The sequence below is a fragment of the Thalassophryne amazonica genome, chromosome 1, assembly GCF_902500255.1.
Source record: "Thalassophryne amazonica chromosome 1, fThaAma1.1, whole genome shotgun sequence".
In the NCBI taxonomy this organism is placed as follows: Eukaryota; Metazoa; Chordata; class Actinopteri; order Batrachoidiformes; family Batrachoididae; genus Thalassophryne; species Thalassophryne amazonica.
Window position 1 is genome coordinate 52,356,439 of NC_047103.1, and position 21,478 is coordinate 52,377,916.

The 21,478-nt window shown below is 44.9% G+C and overlaps 1 protein-coding gene across 1 annotated transcript in view; it reads right to left on the reverse strand.

Moving 5' to 3' along the window:
• The window catches only part of LOC117510259 (solute carrier organic anion transporter family member 5A1), a 168,215-nt gene that overhangs the window by 18,546 nt on the left and 128,191 nt on the right, over window positions 1-21,478 (reverse strand). The window contains exon 7 of the mRNA XM_034169897.1: window positions 19,927-20,125. Coding sequence (XP_034025788.1) covers window positions 19,927-20,125 — 199 coding nt within the window. The remainder of the gene's footprint in view (window positions 1-19,926; window positions 20,126-21,478) is intronic.

Genomic DNA, 21,478 nt, shown 5'->3' on the forward strand with positions numbered 1-21,478 from the left:
GGAGGGAATATTTTGAAGAGTTGATGAATAAAGAAAATGAGCGAGAGAAAAGGCTGGATAATGTGGTGAGAGTAAATCAGGAAGTAAAAGAGAATAGCAAGGAAGAAGTGAGGGCTGCTATGAAGAGGATGAAGAGTGGAAAGGCAGTTGGTCCAGATGACATTCCAATGGAGGCATGGAAATGTCTAGGAGAGATGGCAGTAGAGTTTCTAACCAGATTGTTTAATAAAATCTTGGAAAGTGAGAGGATGCCTGAGGAGTGGAGACGAAGTGTGCTGGTTCCTATTTTCAAGAACAAGGGTGATGTGCAGAGCTGCTGTAACTACAGAGGCATAAAGCTGATCAGCCACAGCATGAAGTTATGGGAAAGAGTAGTAGAAGCTAGGCTTAGAAAACAGGTGAAGATCTGTGAGCAGCAATATGGTTTCATGCCGAGAAAGAGCACTACAGATGCAATGTTTGCTCTGAGAATACTGTTGGAAAAGTACAGAGAAGGACAGAAAGAGTTACATTGTGTGTTTGTGGACTTAGAAAAAGCTTATGATAGGGTGCCAACAGACGAGTTGTGGCATTGTATGAGGAAGTCTGGAGTGGCAGAGAAGTATGTTAGGGTAGTGCAGGACATGTATAAGAATAGTGTGACAGCGGTGAGATGCGCAGTCGGAATGACAGTCTCATTCAAGGTGGAGGTGGGACTACACCAAGGATCAGCTCTGAGTCCTTTCTTGTTTGCAGTGGTGATGGACAGGTTGACAGATGAGATCAGACAGGAGTCCCCATGGACTATGATGTTTGCAGATGACATTGTGATCTGTAGTGAGAGTAGAGAGCAAGTTGAGTCTAGTCTGGAGAGGTGGAGATATGCTTTGGAGAGAAGGGGAATGAAAGTCAGTAGAAGCAAGACTGAGTACATGTGTGTAAATGAGAGGGAGCCCAGTGGAATAGTGCAGTTACAAGGAGTAGAAGTGGTGAAAGTAGATGAGTTTAAATATTTGGGGTCAACTGTTCAAAGTAATGGAGAGTGTGGTAGAGAGGTGAAGAAGAGAGTGCAGGCAGGGTGGAGTGGGTGGAGAAAGGTGGCAGGAGTGATTTGTGACCGAAGAATATCAGCAAGAGTGAAGGGGAAAGTTTACAAAACAGTAGTGAGACCAGCTATGTTGTATGGTTTAGAGACAGTGGCACTAACAAAAAGACAGGAGGCAGAGCTGGAGGTGGCAGAGCTGAAGATGTTGAGATTCTCTTTGGGAGTGACAAGAATGGACAAGATTAGGAATGAACATATCAGAGGGACAGCTCAGGTGGGACGGTTTAGAGACAAAGTCAGAGAGGCGAGATTGAGATGGTTTGGACATGTGCAGAGGAGGGACCCAGGGTATATAGGGAGAAGGATGCTAAGGATGGAGCCACCAGGCAGGAGGAGAAGAGGGAGACCAAAGAGGAGGTTCATGGATGTGCTGAGAGAGGACATGCAGGTGGTTGGTGTGACAGAGGAAGATACAGAGGACAGGGTGAGATGGAAACAATTGATCTGCTGTGGCGACCCCTAATGGGAACAGCCGAAAGACAAAGAAGACTAGACTGGCCTGCCTGCAGTCCAGACCTGTCGCCCATTGAAAATGTGTGGCGCATTATGAAGCGCAAATACGACAATGGAAAAAATGCCAAGGTTAGGTAGTAAAAATAAATAAATAATTGAAAAACATCAGTTTGATCAGAAAATTTAAAAAAATTACAAAAGAAAGTTGTGTTCAGTATAACAACTGTTGTTCATACATAATTTCCTACTATGCTGAATCTTAATTCTGAGGCTGTTCTGTAAATATTCATTCATACACTAAAGAATATTCATGTTCTGAGTTGATAAAAAACTTGTTCTGTAAGTAGTTCTCTTACTTTTGTGATCAAAAACATTGATTTGAATCTCAGTTTTGAGGCTGTTCTGTAAATAGTTTTACAAATAAACAAATATAGCAACTTCTGATCAATCCTTATCAATTTCAGACTTAAGTCCCTTTCACACCGGAGCTGCTCCCAGTTGCTCCCTGTGGCATCATGACGCAGGAATTTCTGCGTCAGGTGCGAGCAGCAGGGGGCAGAGAGGAGGTGAGAACGCAGCCTGCAGGTTCTCTGCACAGAGAAGTCAGAGTGCACAGTTTGGCTGCAGACAGACTGTGCACTCTGACTTCTTCTACTTGTTGTGCTGAGCTGCAGGGCTGCGCTCTCAGTTCTGTTGTAGTTTATCTTTCCTCCCTTTCACCGCGAGATGCGCGCGCGCAGGAACCGTCCTAAGCAAATGTGGAGATGTCTCGAGTTCTACTTGATGTTGACATGTCCTGGACTTATGTCCTTTTTTAACTGTGATGAGAGAGTCTGGAGAGAAAGGAACTAACTACCTGCAGAAATTTTTTTTTCTTTTCTTTCCTCCTTTGACCACGACATGCGCGTGCATGCGCAGCGCAAACCAGCGAGCACATGTGGAGATGTCTGGAGTTCTACATGATGTTGACATGTCCTGTCTCAGGACTTATGTCCTTTTTTTAACTGTGATGTGAGAGTCTGAGCAAAGAACAAGGAACTAATGCCTACAGCCAGACTTTTTTTTTCTTTTATTGTTCACATGTGCGCGCGTGAACTAACGTCCATGAGTGGACTAGAAATGTCCGGACTTTTTACTGGATATTTCTGGCAATCAGTCTGCATTTTTTTTTCTTCAGCATGTAGTTTTTACTGCATAGTACATGGTATAAAAGCAATCCTGCGTGATTTATACTGCGGGAGCAATGGAACACAGCAGGAATCATAAATTGGCTTCGAGTCACACCGGGTAACGCCTCTTTGCCCCGAGTAACGCCTCTTTGCCCCGACTTGCGCTGGAACCACTTCCTTTCTGTGTGGAGCACAGGATGCCAAAAATATTAAACAGGTTTAATTTTTCGGCGACCGACTTGCTTCCTCCTTTGCGCCCTCGTGCTGTTGTGGGGCCGAGCTGCATCGTCTTGGCACTGAGTTGCTTCCACGCGGCGTCGTCATAACGACGCACTGTGCAACCGGGAGCAACCGGGAGCACCGCCCGGTGTGAAAGGGGCTTTAACGTAATGTACCAATTTAAGCTCCACCCATTTTGGTTAAACCACGCCCACTTCCAGTTTAGGCCCCATCCACTTCGAGAACAGATACAGATACAAATTCAAATTTATTAATTTATATAGCACACAATCACAATGAGATCGCCTCAAGGCGCTTCACACAGCATAATAAAAAGAGAAAAAAAAATGAATTAAAAATTTTAAAACACAATAAAAAGACAAAAGAATACAAGAATAAAAAATAATAACACTAATGATAAAACAAGGAAAACAAATGAGTCTTTAAACGTGTGCCGTATGTGTGCCGGGAGATCATTCCACAGACCTGGGGCACAGTAGGAGAAAGCTCTGTGACCGGCAGACTTTTTATTCAGCCTGGGAACACATAAAGGTCCTGCACCCTGCTAACACAGGGCCCGAGCTGGTACATAGGGGCTTACCAGGTCAGCCACATAGAGAGGTGCAAGTCCATGAACAATTTTTGAAACTAATAACAGTACCTTAAAATCCAATCTTGCGGCATTGGAATCCAGTGTAGGGATGCGAAAATGGGTGTAATGTGGTCAAATTTTCTGCTTTGTGTCAAAAGTCTGGCAGCAGCATTTTGAACCAGTTGAAGACCCCTAATACTGGACTGCAGTAAACCAGAAAATACAGTATTACAATAGTCCAGTCTAGAAGAGACAAATGCATGAATCAAAGTCTCGGCATCACCCATAGACAGGATGGGACGAATCTTCGCCATATTTCACAAATGGAAGAAAGCAGTCCTCGTAATGTCTCTAATGTGGAAGTCAAAAGACAACGTAGGATCGAAAATTACCCCAAGATTCCTCACTTTATCCATATGATGTATAACACATGGACTGGAGTGGACCATGTTCTCCACCTCCACTGTCGATGCAGCTGCTCGTAGCTGTGGTCGCAAGGTCTCTGGTGCCTGTCGCGGCGGCAATCCCCGAACCCGGTGGTGGACACCGGAAGTAAGGGATGCCATCAAGCTGAAGAAGGAGTCCTACTTATTTTTGTTGGTAGGTGGGACCCCAGAGGCAGCTGACAGGTACCGGCAGGCCAAGCGTGCCGCAGCCCGTGCGGTCGCAGAGGCAAAAACTCGGATCTGGGAGGAGTTCGGGGAGGCTATGGAGGAGGACTATCGGTCGGCCTCGAAGAGATTCTGGCAAACCGTCCGACGCCTCAGGAGGTGGAAGCAGCTCTCCACCAGCACTGTTTACGGTGCGGGTGGGGAGCTGTTGACTCTGACTGGGGATGTTGTCGGACGGTGGAAGTAGTACTTCGAGGATCTCCTCAATCCCATCGTCACATCTCCCGAAGAGGAAGCAGAGACTGGGGACTCGGAGGCGGACTCATCCATTACCCAGGCCGAAGTCACCGAGGTGGTTAGAAAGCTCCTTGGTGGCAAGGCTCCTGGGATGGATGAAATCCATCCTGAGTACCTTAAGTCTCTGGATGTTGTGGGGCTGTCTTGGCTGACACACCTCTGCAACATCGTGTGGCGATCGGGGACAGTGCCTTTGGATTGGCAGACCGGGGTGGTGGTCCCTCTGTTTAAGAAGTGGGACCGGAGGGTGTGTTCCAACTATAGGGGCATCACACTCCTCAGCCTCCCCGGTAAGGTCTATTCCAGAGTACTGGAGAGGAAAATTCGACCGATGGTCGAACCTCGGATTCAGGAGGAGCAGTGTGGTTTTCGTCCTGGTCGCGGCACACTGGACCAGCTCTACACGCTCCATCGGGTGCTCGAGGGTTCATGGGAGTTTGCCCAACCAGTCCACATGTGTTTTGTGGATCTGGAGAAGGCATTCGACCGTGTCCCTCGGCGCATCCTGTGGGGAGTGCTCCGGGAGTACGGGGTCCGGGGTCCTTTGCTAAGGGCTATCCAGTCCCAGTACGACCGCAGCAGGAGCTTGGTTCGCATTGCCGGTAGTAAGTCAAACCTGTTTCCAGTGCACGTTGGCCTCCGCCAGGGCTGCCCTTTGTCACCGGTTCTGTTCATTATTTTTATGGACAGAATTTCTAGGCGCAGCCAGGGTGTAGAGGGGGTCTGGTTTGGGAACCATAGAATCTCGTCTCTGCTGTTTGCGGACAATGTGGTTCTGTTGGCTTCGTCAAATCAGGACCTTCAGCGTGCACTAGGGTGGTTTGCAGCCGAGTGTGAAGCGTCCGGGATGAAAATCAGCACCTCCAAATCCGAGGCCATGGTTCTCGACCGGAAAAAGGTGCTTTGCCCTCTTCAGGTCGGTGGAGTGTCCTTGCCTCAAGTGGAGGAGTTTAAGTATCTTGGGGTCTTGTTCACGAGTGAGGGACGGATGGAGCGTGAGATCGATAGACGGATCGGTGCAGCATCTGCAGTGATGCGGTTGCTGTATCGGACCGTCGTGGTGAAGAGAGAGCTGAGTAGGGGGGCAAAGCTCTCAATTTACCGATCGATCTACGTTCCGATCCTCACCTATGGTCATGAGATTTGGCTCATGACCGAAAGAACGAGATTGCGAGTACAAGCGGCAGAGATGAGTTTCCTCCGCAGGGTGGCTGGGCGCTCCCTTAGAGATAGGGTGAGGAGCTCGGTCACTCAGGAGGAGCTCGGAGTCGAGCCGCTGCTCCTCCACGTCGAAAGGAGTCAGTTGAGGTGGCTCGGGCATCTTTTCCGGATGCCCCCTGGACGCCTCGCTGAAGAGGTGTTCTGGGCACGTCCCACTGGGAGGAGGCCCCGGGGAAGACCCAGGACACGCTGGAGGGACTACATCTCTCGGCTGGCTTGGGAATGCCTTGGGGTTCCCCCGGAGGAGCTGGAGGAGGTGTGTGTGGATCGGGAGGTCTGGGCGGCTTTGCTTGAGCTGCTGCCCCCGCGACCCGACTCCGGATAAAGCGGAAGAAAATGGATGGATGGATGGATGTATAACACATGAACCTAAGCTAAGCGCTAGCTGATCAAATTGATGCCGATACCTTGCTTGACCAAGAACCATAACTTCAGTCTTAGAATTTAAAAGTAGGAAGTTACTAAACATCCTACTTCTCATTGATGCAAGGCAATCTTCCAAAGATTTTATGTGAATAAGATTACCAGCAGTTATTGACACGCACAATTGGGTTTCATCAGCATAGCAATGAAAGGCAATCCCAAAACGCCGCAGTATATTCCCAAGGGGTGCTACATAAAGGGGAAAAAAGCAGGGGGCGTAAAACGGATCCCTGCGGAACCCCAAACTTCATGTCCCTAAGCTCAAAGGAAGTGCCACTGCACAACACACAGTAAGAATGACTGGACAGGTATGATGTCAACCATGCAAGGGCAGTTCCAGTAATCCCAAAATGATTCTCCAGCCTATCGAGTAAAATTTGATAATCCATGGTATCAAATGCAGCACTAAGATCCAACAGCACCAAGACTGTTGTGGTATCCGAGTCCATTGCTCGCAAAAGGCCATTCACAACTTTAGTAAGTGCTGTCTCTGTAGAGTGATATTTTCTAAAAGCAGACTGCAATGGCTCAAAAAGATTCTCAGTGAGGTGGTCTACGAGATGTTCGAGGATTTTAGAACAAAATGATAGATTTGATATCGGTCTATAATTTTGCAATACACTAGGGTCGAGATAGGTTGTTCTCCCGGGGGATTTCAACGCCCACGTGGGCGGCAACAGTGAGACCTGGAGGGGGGTGATCGGGAAGCACGGCCTCCCCGATCTGAACCTGAATGGTGTTCAGTTGTTGGACTTCTGTGCTAGTCACAGTTTGTCCATCACAAACACCATGTTCGAGCACAAGGGTGTCCATAAGTGCCCGTGGCACCAGGACACGCTGAGCCAGAGGTCGATGATCGACTCTGTAGTCGTATCATCTGACCTTCGGCAATGTGTCTCGGACACTTGAGTAAAGAGAGGGGCAGAGCTGTCGAATGATCGCACCTGGTGGTGAGTTGTTTCCGCTGGGAGGGAAGGAAGCCGGTCACACCTTGCAGGCCCAAATGTATCGTGAGGGTCTGCTGGGAATGACTGGCGGAAGTGGAGGAGTTTAAGTATCTTGGGGTCTTGTTCACGAGTGAGGGACGGATGGAGTGTGAGATCGACAGACAGATTGGTGCAGCATCTACAGTGATGCAGTCGCTGTATCGGACCGTCGTGGTGAAGAGAGTGCTGAGAAAGGGGGCAAAGCTCTCGATTTAGGTCGATTTTTTTTTTGCCAGCTTGCACTCGGCCGAGACGGACGCATTTTTCTCTTCTCCCTCCCTCCTTATCTTTCCTGCTTCTGTGGCATGTTGTCTGTGAGGCTGCAGCTTTGCTCTTCTGGAAAACGACAAAAATGGATCTGTTAAAGTGGTCTCTGAACGCAATTGACACTATTTTTTCTATAAGACATTCGGGGGCGGAGGACCCGACCTGTCCTGCCGGGACGCATGTGATGGGTTACGTGATGGACTCGTGGAGGAGATGGCAGGTCATGTGCCTTTACACGCTGTCTGTGGAGGACGTCGAAGATGTGTGTATATTTGGCTCAGTGGTGACCGGCTTGCTGCTGTGTGGAGCGGGCATAGCGCTGGTTTACCGGAAACTCAAGAAGGTGGAAGCAGCAATAATTGGCCCGTCCAGGCTGCCCCACATGATTGATTCGATTGGAAGGGCAGTGTCAGCTCAATCGGCGGGTGTTAACCGCACGTTGGATACCATCTCCGGGAGGACAGCGGCGTTGGAAAACCGCTTTGATCGTCAGTAAGACCGCATCTCCTTTCTACATTCAACTGTATTGAGAGCCACTCTGTTCTCAGACTGTGGAATCTTTCAGGCTTCTGCTAATCTGGATATTCATTTGGCTTCCCAAAAACACAGCTGCACTTCAAGGCCGCTGCAATAAAAACCTCCTGAAGGAAGGACAACTCTTATGCCTCGCCCCCCCGGTCTCTCCCTCCCTCAGCTTCTCCAGCTCTGACATTGACTGTGGACAGTGAACTGTTCAGGGCTGAGCTCCTCCTCCTTTCAGATGGATGAACAAGGCCGTTGATGGCGCCTAAAGGCTGCCTCCGGGTGTACTGATAAACTGGACTTTCAAATCTCGGTTATCGTCTTTCGTCTCCTGTCTGTGTGTGTGATCATTGTTTTTTGTGCTGATGGGTTTTTTTTCCTGCATTGCTGCTGTGTAATGCAGCAGCTATGAAGGTTTTTCTATCCCACGTTTTTACCTTGTGTGTGCTTTTATATGTGTTCATGTACCGGGCCCGCTCATGTGTGTTATGTGTGTGTTGTCTGTAAAGAGCCGGTCATGGTTTGCTCAGCCCTGCTGTTGACCTAGGCAGGGAAGTACATCTGGAGCTGGTCCCCGGGCGCCTAAAGGTGACTTCTGCTCCTAACTGTCAATTAGGATGGGTTAAATGCAGTAGATACAATTCATTGTGCAGGGAACATGTTCCTATGTGCATATGACAATAAAATTCTTTGAATCCTTGAATCCTTGAATTTACCGATCGATCTATGTTCCGATCCTCACCTATGGTCATGAGATTTGGCTCATGACCGAAAGAACGAGATCGAAAGAACGAGATCGCAAGTACAAGCGGCCGAGATGAGTTTCCTCCGCAGGGTGGCTGGGCGCTCCCTTGGTGAAAGGGTGAGGAGCTCGGTCACTCGGGAGGAGCTCGGAGTCGAGCCGCTGCTCCTCCACGTCAAAAGGAGCCAGTTGAGGTAGCTCGGGCATCTTTTTGCGGATGCCCCCTGGACGCCTCGCTGAAGAAGTGTTCCGGGCACGTCCCATCGGGAGGAGGCCCCGGGGAAGACCCAGGACAAGCTGGAGGGACTACGTCTCTCCGCTGGCTTTGGAACGCCTTGGGGTTCCCCCGGAGGAGCTGGGGGAGGTGTGTGTGGATCGGGAGGTCTGGGCGGCTTTGCTTGAGCTGCCCCCGCAACCCGACTCCGGATAAAGCGGAAGAAAATGGATGGATGGCTGGATGGATCGAGATTGGATTTCTTAAGTAATGGTTTAATCACTGCAGACTTGAAACATTTAGGAACAGATCCGGAAGTTAGTGAGAGATTTATAATTTCCTTAACTGTTTTAGATACTTAAACAGTTTTGTTGGTATGGGATCAAATAAGCAGGTTGTGCTTTTTGTAGATGTCACGAGCTTCATCAGTGCGCCTAGCGAGATACCATCAAAATCTGTAAATCTGGGTAACACGTAAGTGGGAGCATCCACCTCCACAGCAGGATGCAATGGTTGGACCAAGGCCTGCTGAGACATGGTCAACCTAATATCCTCAATTTTCTTCTCGAAATAGTCCATGAAGTCCTCTGCTGAAAAGGGAGAGTGAATAACAGGTGAAAAATGCTAGAGTTTCAAACAAAAACTTTGAATTATGTTTTTATTGATCAAATCAGAATAATAGCCCGCTTTATAGCCAGTAGTGCATGCTTATAATCTAAGACAGCATCACGCCATGCAAGGTCTAACATCTCTAATTTGGAACTATGCCATTTCCGTTCAAAACCACTAGCCTTCTGCCTAAGGTCAGGCAAGTAACCACTGAACCAAGGCAACTGTGCCTTGGGAAGGAGTGGCTTTAAAAGAGGAGGTGCAACCTTATCCAGTGTAGCCTTGAGCGCTGAATTCAAGCCATCCGCAAGACTATCCACTGACTGAACATTCTCCAAACCTGAAGCCAAAATTTCAGGCAGTCTAGCTTCGAGGTCAGTCATGGTTGACGGTTTAATGCGTCGCTGCAGTAGTAGACAAGGTTTTCACTCCACTAAATGTGGCAATGTAAATTTAAACCTAATAAATGAGTGGCCAGAGATCACTGAGGCAAGAGGCAAAATGTCGATGTTCGTGACAGCAAGGCCACGTTCGAGAACCAAATCAAGGTTATTTCCACTGATGTGCATCGAATCCTGAATGCATTGCTGGAAACCTAATGCATCCACAAGTTCCATAAATGATTTGCAAAGGGGATCAGAGAGCTTATTTATATGAATGTTAATGTCACCAATAATCAAAATGTTGTCCGCACTAGCTGACAGGCTATAGATGAACGCACCAAATTCATCTAAGAATTCAGAATATGGGTCGGGAGGCCTATAAACAGTGACAAAATAACATGACTGATTTCCGTACTTCTGACCCTGACAATACGTAGCATCATGGGCAGAGCGGAGATTCAGATGCTCAAACGAATTATATTTATGACCCCCAACAGCCAATAAGGTAAACCTAGATTTATAAATAAAAGCAACACCCCCGCCTTGCTTCGCACCATGAGACACGTGACTAAATGTGTACGCTGGTGGGCAGGCCTCATTCAAAGGAAGAACAGCTGTGGGTTTGAGCCAGGTTTCACATAGCCCAATCATGTCCAAGTGATGATCCATAATTAGATCGTTAATCAACAGGGATTTCAAGGACAGTGATCTGATGTTAATGAGACCCAAACTGAAGACTTCCGTGGGGTTGACAAACTGACATCTTTGAGCAGGACTGAGTAGCTTAAAATCCACTCCACGTTTTCCATCCAGCACCCGGAGAGTGTCAGAAACCGCTGTTGTCACATCAGGACTACAAGTCCCAGAAGCCACAGCGCTCTGATGACGTGAGCGCCAATACACTCAGCTGACCAGATAACCGGGACAGACAACCCAGTCCAATGGAATACAAACTTTCTCCGGGAGCCTCTATGGACGCAGCGAGATCGGCGGAGCAAACCAAGCTGTTTGATAGCAAGAATGTCCAGAGGGACATTATTGTTGTTCAGACTCCATAGCTCAGCTGCAGAGTAGCTTAGCATTGCGCTAGCCGAGGGAGTGAAGTGCGGCGTCCTGCAGTGCAAACAAGGCACTAATCAAAAAATGGTTAAAAATTCACACCAAAGCACCAAGAACCACACCAAGTACATACCCAAAGGAAAAAAAATTACACTCAAGCTACTAAAAAACAAGTTACAAAAGAGAAAACCGAAGAAAAACCAGAGGAGCCGCGAACACACAATGCCAGTCTCAGTCTTACATTTCCACCCAACTGTGATACAGATCATTTAGATGGTTGAACAGATACAGATACAGATAGTGGTGTAATCGCTCATCCCTATCTAAAATAGCATTGGGGAACAATTGATTCAATCGCAGCAAAAAAAAAAAAGATTCAGTCATGGAACATCACTTCTGGTTTGCTTCTGCATCAGGTCAGTCACCGGTATTGCTAAGCACATTGCTAAAACTTCACAGATGGAGTGCCCGGATGTGTGACTGAGGCAATAGACAAAAAAATGCGTCTCGGATTTCAAAGTAAGTACTGGGTAGTGCACTTTTTAAATTTAAGCAAAAATACATAAATAAATAAGCTGGCTTTTAATACCTAGTGGTGGTGTGACATGTTTTATTCTTATATGCCGTTTAAACTTTAATGTATGTGTATTTTGTATGCTTAAAATAGTGGGGAGTCAAGAGTGTCCTGGTTGTGGCTGAAGGGTTTTAGCTATGCTAATGCTCCCCAGAGCCATTTTACTGAAAAAAAAAAGTCTGATAGACTTAAATGACATGCTGAGATGGTCAACAGCTTCCAGGCATGTGAGAGGCAAATAAAGAAAATTGCTTACAATGGCAGGGGGTCAAGAGCAGTGTTGCCACAGTTACTTTGAAAAAGTAATCCAATTACTGATTACTGATTACTCCTTGAAAAAGTAACTTAGTTACTTTACTGATTACTCAATTGTAAAAGTAACTAAGTTAGATTACTAGTTACTTTTTTAGTTACTTTCCCCAGCTGCCGACAACAACCCACGCCAACATGGCAATGATACCTGTTTTGCCAAAACTCACTTTATAGTCACCCTTTCTTGACTTCAATGAAAATAAATACTTGTTTTATAAAAAGTAAAATAAAGACCTCTTTCTTGACCTCATATTTAACTGTTGACAGCACTGTAACAGTAAAACTTGCAATTTCAAACCTACATTGTTTATAAATGTAACTATTAAATTCTAACATTTTTCTAACATTTAAATTCTCTCTAAACATTTTACTTGTCGAAATTATTATTATTTTAAGCAATATTAGTAGTTGTAGTAAAAAACGGCTTCAAAACTGGACCTTTAATCTAAGGGTGTTGTGGGGGAAGGGGGCACATCCTTGCCCCACGCCCCCATTCCATCTGGATTCCCCCTGCTTTGGCGTTTGAGCACAAAGAATGGATAACATTTATTTATGCAGAAAACAGGAACAGATTTACAGGTAAGAAAGTTTTATTGCGTTTTCACATCATGTGGTCCTCAGAAAGAGAGTTTAGGTGCATTTGAGTGCAAAATAGTGTTAGTTGTTGACGCGTCGCGGAGGATCAGCTGTTTTTAACAAGACGATACGGAGCGGCTCAGCTCAGAATTCTAAATAAAGGAGGGAAAAAAGTATAAAAATGTCTTTGTAAAGCTCAGTGCAGGTGTGCTGATCACCGCGCTTTAAGAGGTGAGGACGAGTCGAGCAGTTGCAACAAACCGCGGATGAAAAACTCACAGCTCGCTGAAAGTGGGCAGTTCAGTCGAACCCCGACCTCCTGCCCACAGACCAAGTTTAATGCTGCTATCGACCCACAATGAAAAATAATAGTAACGCACAGTGACATGGAGAAGTAACGTTAATCTGATTACTGATTTGGAAAGATTAACGCGTTAGATTACTCGTTACTAAAAAAAGTGGTCAGATTAGAGTAACGCGTTACTAAGTAACGCGTTACCAGCATCACTGGTCAAGAGAGCCCTCATTGGGGGCTTGGGGAGCAAAGTTCCCCAGAAGCTGAAGGGTTTTAGCCATGCTAATGCTCGCCCAAACCTTCTTCCTTTTCTTTCAGCTGCTCCCGTTGGGGGTCACCACAGCTACTTTCACCACTTCTATTCCTTGTAGAAGTGGTAAATGAAGCAAATAAATTGTTGGTGTGAAAGTGCCCTAAAACACAAAATTGTAAATTGGGAGAGAAAAAAATAAAGAGAGGTTAAGCTCATCAAGCAAAATAGCAAGAAAGAAGAAAACTTAGTCCACCTTGTTTCTTGATTCTTTGTCATCCAAGTCTAAAAACCTTTGAGGAAATCAGAACAGTAACTCATGATGGTAAAATGTGCTTCCAACAATTAATGTAAATTGAATGAACATCTTAGAGATTAAACTCAACTTTTATTTTTCTTCCACAAAAGAGCATCAGTTTGCAGGATATCAGCCTGTGGCGCTATGCATTATTAAAGTTTGCCTTCAAACGTGCATGTTTGTATGTATATCCGTGTGCATTAATGTGTAACTGCTCGGAACAGAGAAGAGGAATATACCGTGTTTGGGTCCGTAGGGCTGACACATCGCGTGACTGTTAACTTTGCAGTCTGGCTGCTGATGTGGTGTTGAGCTGTGGATTCAGAAATAGAGGTGGCAGTGTGATTCATTGGAACCATGACGGCAGATGCCAGTTACTAATCCTTCACACTGCAACACAACAACTAAGCGCATGATGATGGGGCAATGACAGCAGACCCCCCCAAACTGTCTAGGTGTTTCCAGGCTATGGTGATTTAAATAAATCAGCAGACAGGAGGTTTACATCATCTGAATGCAAACAACAAAAAGAAAAAGGACCAACAGTCACACCTTTAACTGAATAAAGTCTCAAGGTTACTGGATTAAGTTTGGGTATATGCACCAGACAAGCAAACAGACAGCCAATGACAACACCCCCATGTTTATATGGAGGAGGTTAATCATCCAAAAACGGTATACAGTAATATAACAATATTTGTTAGCTGTGTACGAGTATATCACTGTATATTTGTTTGTCTTACAACCCCAATTCCAATGAAGTTGGAACGTTCTGTAAAATGTAAATAAAAACAATAGAATTATTTGCAAATCCTCTTCAACCTATATTCAATTGAGTACACCTCAAAGACAAGATATTTAATGTTCAAACTGATAAACTTTATTGTTTTTGTGCAAATATTTGCTCATTTTGAAATGGATGCCTGCAACACGTTTCAAAAAAGTTGGGACAGTGTGTTTACCACTGTGTTACATCACCTTTCTGTTGTGAAAGTGTCGTGACACGGACCCACAACAGGGGGCGTTAATGAATGGACAATGGATAAGCCAAAAGTAACAATTTAATGTTGTGAATCGCACAACGACGTACAGACAATAACAATATGGTGACTGTCAATCATACACCAGGTGACGTGTGGGCAGGCTCGACGATAGAAGACGCCTGGCGAGAGAAGAGCCGGATCCCACACAGCTTCCACCACCAACGGAGCTGAAGAACACCGGAGCCGCCAAGCCCTGCGCCCCAGGTGGCCGCTGTCTTCAGCAGTCAGACCTGGTACTGCTGGCAGAGAACAGAGACAGTCCTGATTATACAATACAAGTCCTGTATACAATTGGGAGGGAGAACCTCCACCTCCAATCACACACTCGTGCAGCTCCTGTCTAACCACTTATCTGGTTGGGGTGTGAAGCGATGCCGTCGCTGATCACACCAAAACGCCAATCCCACAGATAAGGACACACCACAGGAAAACGGCTGCAAAGAAGTTCAGACTATTAGTCAGTGTTAAGTCAGCAGAGACGTTACCTGAATGGTAGCTGATTTCTCGGTGGGGAGGTGGAGTTGCAGTCCGGCCTTTATGGTGGTGGTGATGAGTAGTGGATGAGTGACAGCTGGTACGGATGATGAGTGACAGCTGTCACTCCTGGTCGCTCCGACGCCCTCTCGTGCTTGAAGCCCGCACTTCAAGCAGGGCGCCATCTTGTGGTGGTGGGCCAGCAGTACCTCCTCTTCAGCGGCCCACACAACACTTTCCTTCTAACAATACTCAATAAGCGTTTGGGAACTGAGGACACTCATGATTGGGTATAAAAGGAGCATCCCCAGAAGTCTCAGCTGCTCACAAGCAAAGATGGGGCGAGGATCACTGCTTTGTGAACAATTGCATGAAAAAATAGTCCAACAGTTTAAGAACAATGTTTCTCAATGTTCAATTTCAAGGAATTTAGGGATCCCATCATATACAGTCCATAATATAATCAGAAGATTCAGAGAATCTGGAGAACTTTCTACATGTAAGCGGCAAGGCCAAAAACCAAAACTGAATGCCCGTGACCTTTGATCCCTCAGGCAGCACTGCATTAAAAACCGACATTATTGTGTAAAGGATCGTACCGTGTGGGATCAGGAACCATTGTCAGTTAACACAGTTCGTCGCTACATCTACAAGTGCAAGTTAAAACTCTACCATGCAAAGCGAAAGCCATACATCAACAACATCCAGAAACGCAGCCGCCTTCTCTGGGCTTGAGCACATTTGAAATGGACAGACAGTTGAAAAGTGTGCTGTGGTCTGATAAGTCCACATTTCAAATTGTTTTTGGAAATCATCGACATCGTGTCCTCTGGACAAAAGAGGAAAAGGACCATCCAGATTGTTCCCAGCGCAAAGTTCAAAAGCCAGCATCTGTGATGGTATGAGGGTGTGTTTGTGCCCATGGCATGGGTACCTTACACATCTGTGATGGCACCATCAATGCTGAAAGATACATTCAGGTTTTCGAGCAACATATGCTGCCACCCAAGCAATGTCTTTTTCAGGGACGTCCCTGTTTATTTCAGCAAGATAATGCCAAGCCACATTCTGCACGTGTTACAACAGCGTGGCTTCGTAGTAAAAGAGTGCGGGTACTAGACTGACCTGCCTGCAGTCCAGACCTGTCACCCATTGAAAATGTGGCGCATTATGAAGCACAAAATATGACAATGGAGACTCCGGACTGTTGAACAACTGAAGTTGTACATCAAGCAAGAATGGGAAAGAATTCCACTTACAAAGCTTCAACAATTAGTGTCCTCAGTTTTCAAATGCTTATTGAGTGTTGTTAGAAGGAAAGGTGATGTAACACAGTGGTAAACATACCACTGTCCCAGCTTTTTTGAAATGTGTTGCAGGCATCCATTTCAAAATGAGCAAGCATTTGCACAAAAACAATAAAGTTTATCAGTTTGAACATTAAACATCTTGTCTTTGTGGTGTATTCAATTGACTATAGGTTGAAGAGGATTTGCAAATCATTGTATTCTGTTTTTATTTACATTTTACACAATGACCCAACTTCATTGGAATTGGGGTTGTAAAATGACAACTATTAAAAGGTAATGCACTGATAGCAACCACATGGCAAATGCTGGGGAGCATTACCATGGCTAAAACCCTTCAGCTTCTGGGGAGCTTCGCCCCCCAGACCACCCTCACCATGGCTCTCTTGACCCCTGCCATTTTAAGTATTTTTCGTTATTTGCTTCTCATGTGACTGGAAGCTCCTCGCCATCTCACCATGTCATTTCGGACCTTCAGACTGTCTTCAATAAAATGATCCTGGGGAGCATTACCATGGCTAAAACCCTTCAGCATCTGTATTGGAATGGCCAGGGGACCCTGGCAATTGCAACCTGATCACAACAAAAGTCAAATAAATTTGATTCAGAGAAATAAATTGGCAGGAAATATTTTTAATTCTGTATGCTATTTTCACACTTGTGCGAATATTCTACCTGTGATTTAAAGAATATCGCAGACTCTTGATCTGATGTTGTCACAGAATACAGAAATCTGAATGGCGAGCTAACTGGCCAATATCAATCAATCAATCGACCAACATTTATTTTTCAAGGGTTTTACACCAGCCAGACTGTGTCTAAAGTGCTTTGTAGTAAAATTAAAGATTCACAAACATAAAACACACATAAAATAAAGTTAAAACAGCACATAAAAACAAAACATGTCACAACACCATTAGGTATGAAAAGCCAACTTGATTTTTTTTTTTTTTTTTTGCTTGTTAGTTAGTTAATTTGTTTTTTGCCTTAAATTTAAACTCTTTGGGCAATACGCACTTACTTTGAAATCTGAGGCACATTTTCGGTTGGTCACACATCCGGCCACTCCTTCTGTGAGGTTTTAACAACGTGCTTAGCAACTTCGGACAATGAGCTTACGTGGAAGCAAACTGGATGTGACGTCGCCGCGACAGGGTCCTCATGGCGAATGAAACGGATGGCGTGGCACAGTGCCACATTCAAAACGGCAACGCCCATGGTTCTAGGGGTCCTCATGGCGGATGATGCGGATGGCCCAGTTGGAGTTATTTATTTATTTTTGTCATCACCCTTCCACCTCACTCAATGTTTGGTATAAACTTTTTCCACAACTAACAATTAATGCACCATTTGTAATACAAAATTAATAAATACATACCTGCTCTTCAGTTATAGTGTTGCAGGAATAGACCTGTATAAGTAGTGAAAAAAATGCAAGTTTTTTATTTTATTTTATTTGAATTTATTTATTTAGTTGAAGGCTCTTATGCTGTTCTTAATTTTCAAAAAGGAGATGTGGTCAGTGGGCCCAAACTGGGTAACCCTTTTTAAACACATTAGAAGCTTAAAACCATCCAATTTTAGGTCTAGACATCTGTTTGGCTAAGGGTGGGGCGGAGCTGAAACTACATGCATGCATGTAGCCACAGAAAGACAGGAAGAAGCCTTCACTGTGGTGTGGTTGTGTATATTTGTGCTTGAGAATGTAATCATCATGAAACAATTACAAAACGAGATCAGAGATACAGCAGCAGACTTCACTACATTCACGCAACTACTGGATATGGCAATTACTACACTGCAGGTCTTTTATTTGTTTTTGTTTTGTTTTTTACTTGTTGAGAGGTCATGCCACTTCTATACCAAAAAAAAAAAATCACATTTGTTATAAAATATAAAACATATAAAATAGATGCCAATATTAAAAAGTACATAATAATGCAGTAAAATCCCAAATAAAGAGCTTATAATATAGAAAATAGTTTTTTTTCCCTCTTCAACAGGCTTTTTTGTTTGTTTGTTTTGTTTTTACAGATGTGACATACTCCAGTGTGACTTATACTCTGGTAAATAGGTGCTCTTTTTGCTCACATAGGGCCTCATGTATCAACGTTGCGCACTTGTGGCGTAAATTTACGGCGTAAACTTGAAATACACCAAAGTCGCCGTGATATGTATCAAGCAGTGCGCACCTGCCCATTTCTGGTGTACGCCTGACGTGATCTTGATAAATGCGGCGGGTGGAAACGATCGTAATTATAATGAACACGCCCATAAATATTCAGACTCTGCTTCAGACACACCCTCATTTTACGACATGGAAGCCGGGAAGACGGCAATGAAAAAGAACTCCACCAATCATGACGCGTGCCAATAAAGCATCAAAAGCGGCCGTCGTATTAATTGTTTTGTAGCATAATCAAAAAAGTGTTACAGTGGTCCCTCATTAATTGCTGGAGTTACGTTCTAAAAAATAGCCCGTAATACGCGAAACCGCGACGTAGTCAGCGTTATTTTTTACAATTATTATAGACGTTTCAAAGCTGTAAAACCCCTCACTACACAGTTTATACACTTTCTCAATCAGGCATGAACATTTTCTCACTTTTCTCTCGTGTGTAAACACTCTCAAAGTTCAAACGTTAGTAGGAAAATAATACCAAACTGTTTTCAGGCCCAAACATTTGTTTGAGAAATAAAAATAGAACGTTTTCCTATAAATAATTATGATGGCATTTAGAACTAACGAATTAATTTTAACGATCAACAAACGAGGTCGGACACATAAGAAATTATTAATAGTGACTGACCAGTATTTCACAGATCGCCTCTGCTTCCTGGCGCTGCACCTTTTCCCACTCACATCTCGCTGCAGCAGGTGTTTGTTTCCGTGTGACAAACACAGTTATGAGTAGTTGTTGGCGCTCTTTTCTCTTCTGGGCAACAAGATTCTTATAAACAGATACGCAGAACACAGAACACTGTAAAAAAAAAAGGCATGCAAAATTGGACTAAATACTCCGCGACACTCCGAGGCCACAACAGGTGAACGGCGTTATAGCGAGGGACCACTGTATTCTCTTTTCACGTCAATAATTCTTGACATGTGGATATTTGCTCGCTCAATTAATAAGACACGCCTAATCTGTGAGATTTCTTTATTTTTTAAATGTATTTCTGTATTTATTTTTTTGTGACAACCGAATGGAGACGACAAAACCTGGTTGCAGCACGGGCGAATTAAGGGAATGACGGAACTACAGTTGTTATTATCAATTTCATTGTCTAAAACGATCACACCACATGAAGTTAAGCTCAGCACTGCTCTGGCTCCAGGCTCGAAGTCTGGAGAAAAAGGCGAGCAGCGCTTTCTTTGCAGTCAGCGCTGTGGCCACAGATCGTGCTCCATAACAATTTGTATTGATTATTATGTAGTATAATCAGGAAAGTGTTATTTATGTAACATATGCATTGATTTGTATAATGGCACTGTTTATCATGTTGATCATCTTCATTTTTATGTGGATTCCAGCGCTGGTTCATTTTGGTGTATAATTTACACCACCTCTCGATCTGGTGTATATTTTCAGCGTAGTGTACGCCAACGACCACATTGATAAATGCCAAGTAGCGCAGCCGTTTTGGCGTACACCCCATATACGCTCAAATATCGCCGTACGCAACGTTGATAAATGAGGCCCATAGGGTGGGTCTGCTGTGCACTCAGTGCTTTTCTTGCAAGTTAGCCTTACAATTTCAATTTAGCATTTTTATACATAAACTAAAACCAGAAAATAAGAGCTCAGTCTCCCCTGTTGTCTGCTGGGATGTACAGTCATCTATAGTTAGTTGTTTAGATTCTAGTAATAATGTAAACATCTGTGTTTTCCCTCTCCCTCTCTATGTTTTATCAGTAATGAGATCACAGCAGCGTAACAGTTCTTACCCTGTGGTGTAAGGGATGTTGATGCCTCCTAGATTGATACTCTCACAACCCACTATGAAGAGTGTGGAGAAACAGAGCAGAGACACTCCGCTGCAGATCATGGCCAGTTTGGCCGACTCTCTGGCACCGAGCTTCAGTTTCTTGATGATGTAGCCCCCCAACACAATCCCCACACCCGCACTGGGTACGATGATCACACCTATGGGCAAAGACAGAGTGAAAAGGTGTAGAAAGGAGTTAAAAGTAAAACATAATAAGGTTTGATTATCATCACGCAGAACTACAACTAGTGTGATTGTAGAACAAAAACTATTTCTATGAGGCATCATTGGAGATCATGTTAAATTTTTCCTTCAAAAACTATACAAATAAACACACATGACATGATGGGGGGGGTAAAAAGGCCCACAATAGAGTCTGCTCTGTAACAAACTGTCCAAGCAGCACAGTGGCTGACCACAGTGAGTCATTTGTAGCTGTGGCAGTGCCGAACACGTGCTCACAGTCCACTAAAGTGTAACTGACAGCATGAAGATAAGCAAAGCTGCCTGCCGCCAGGACTGACCCAGTGGAATGTGTCATCAGTCAGGAGTTAAGGCGCACAGAGGCTGCACACGGCAGTGCTTAAAACCAACCGGAGGCACTCACAGCTGGGCACAGACCAACATCAGGTCAGTGAGCAGGGAGGCACATCAAAGACAGAGACGTTCAGCGAAATGTCAGCTACTGTCAGCTCTCACTTTACTCCTTGTGTGCGACACAGAAACCAAAAGAAAAGTGAAAGATGGCGAGATGCTGGCATCAGGAACACGGTGAAGAAAGCCTGTGCACGCTCATTGAGAGCTGGTGATTAAATGGCTGGATAGTAGTGTAAGTGCATATTTCTGCTCTAAAACAGTACTACGGGATTCAATCTGTATGCATCAAAGCTGCACTGCTAAATGCTACAATAATGACACATACAAGATCTGTTAGAAAAGTATCGAACCTTTTTATTTTTTGCAAAAACCTGATGGATTTGAATCGTGTGCTTGCAGGAGCAAACCTTGAACCTTCGTGCGCATGCGTGAACTTTTTCACGCCTGTCGATTGCATCATTTTCTGGTAAGCAGCCTTTGTGTGAGGACATGTGTAGTGCGCTCGGCGGATTTTCATTTCAAGGAAAAAGACGGAACGACTGGAGCAGCGTCACATCAAATTTTGCCAGAAACTGGGCGACAGCCAGGTGGAAACCATTCAGAAGATTCAGACGGCTTTCGGTGACTTTTCAGTCGTGTGACTATCCGAGAAATTGTGGAAGAGTTGGGCATGTCACAGCATGTCCTGTGAGACTTCAACACGGAGGCACTTTTGCTCCGCCGTTAGCAGCAGCATGAATTTCACCGCCACTCTTTCATGGCCAAATCTTCTTTCACAGTGGAATGTACCGAAAAAGGGCTGATGTCCACCTCTTCTGCAATTTCTCGGACAGTCACACGACGGTCCCGCATCACCACAACGTTCACTTTGGAAATGAGCTGGTCATTTCAGCATGTTGATGGCCGCCCGGAGC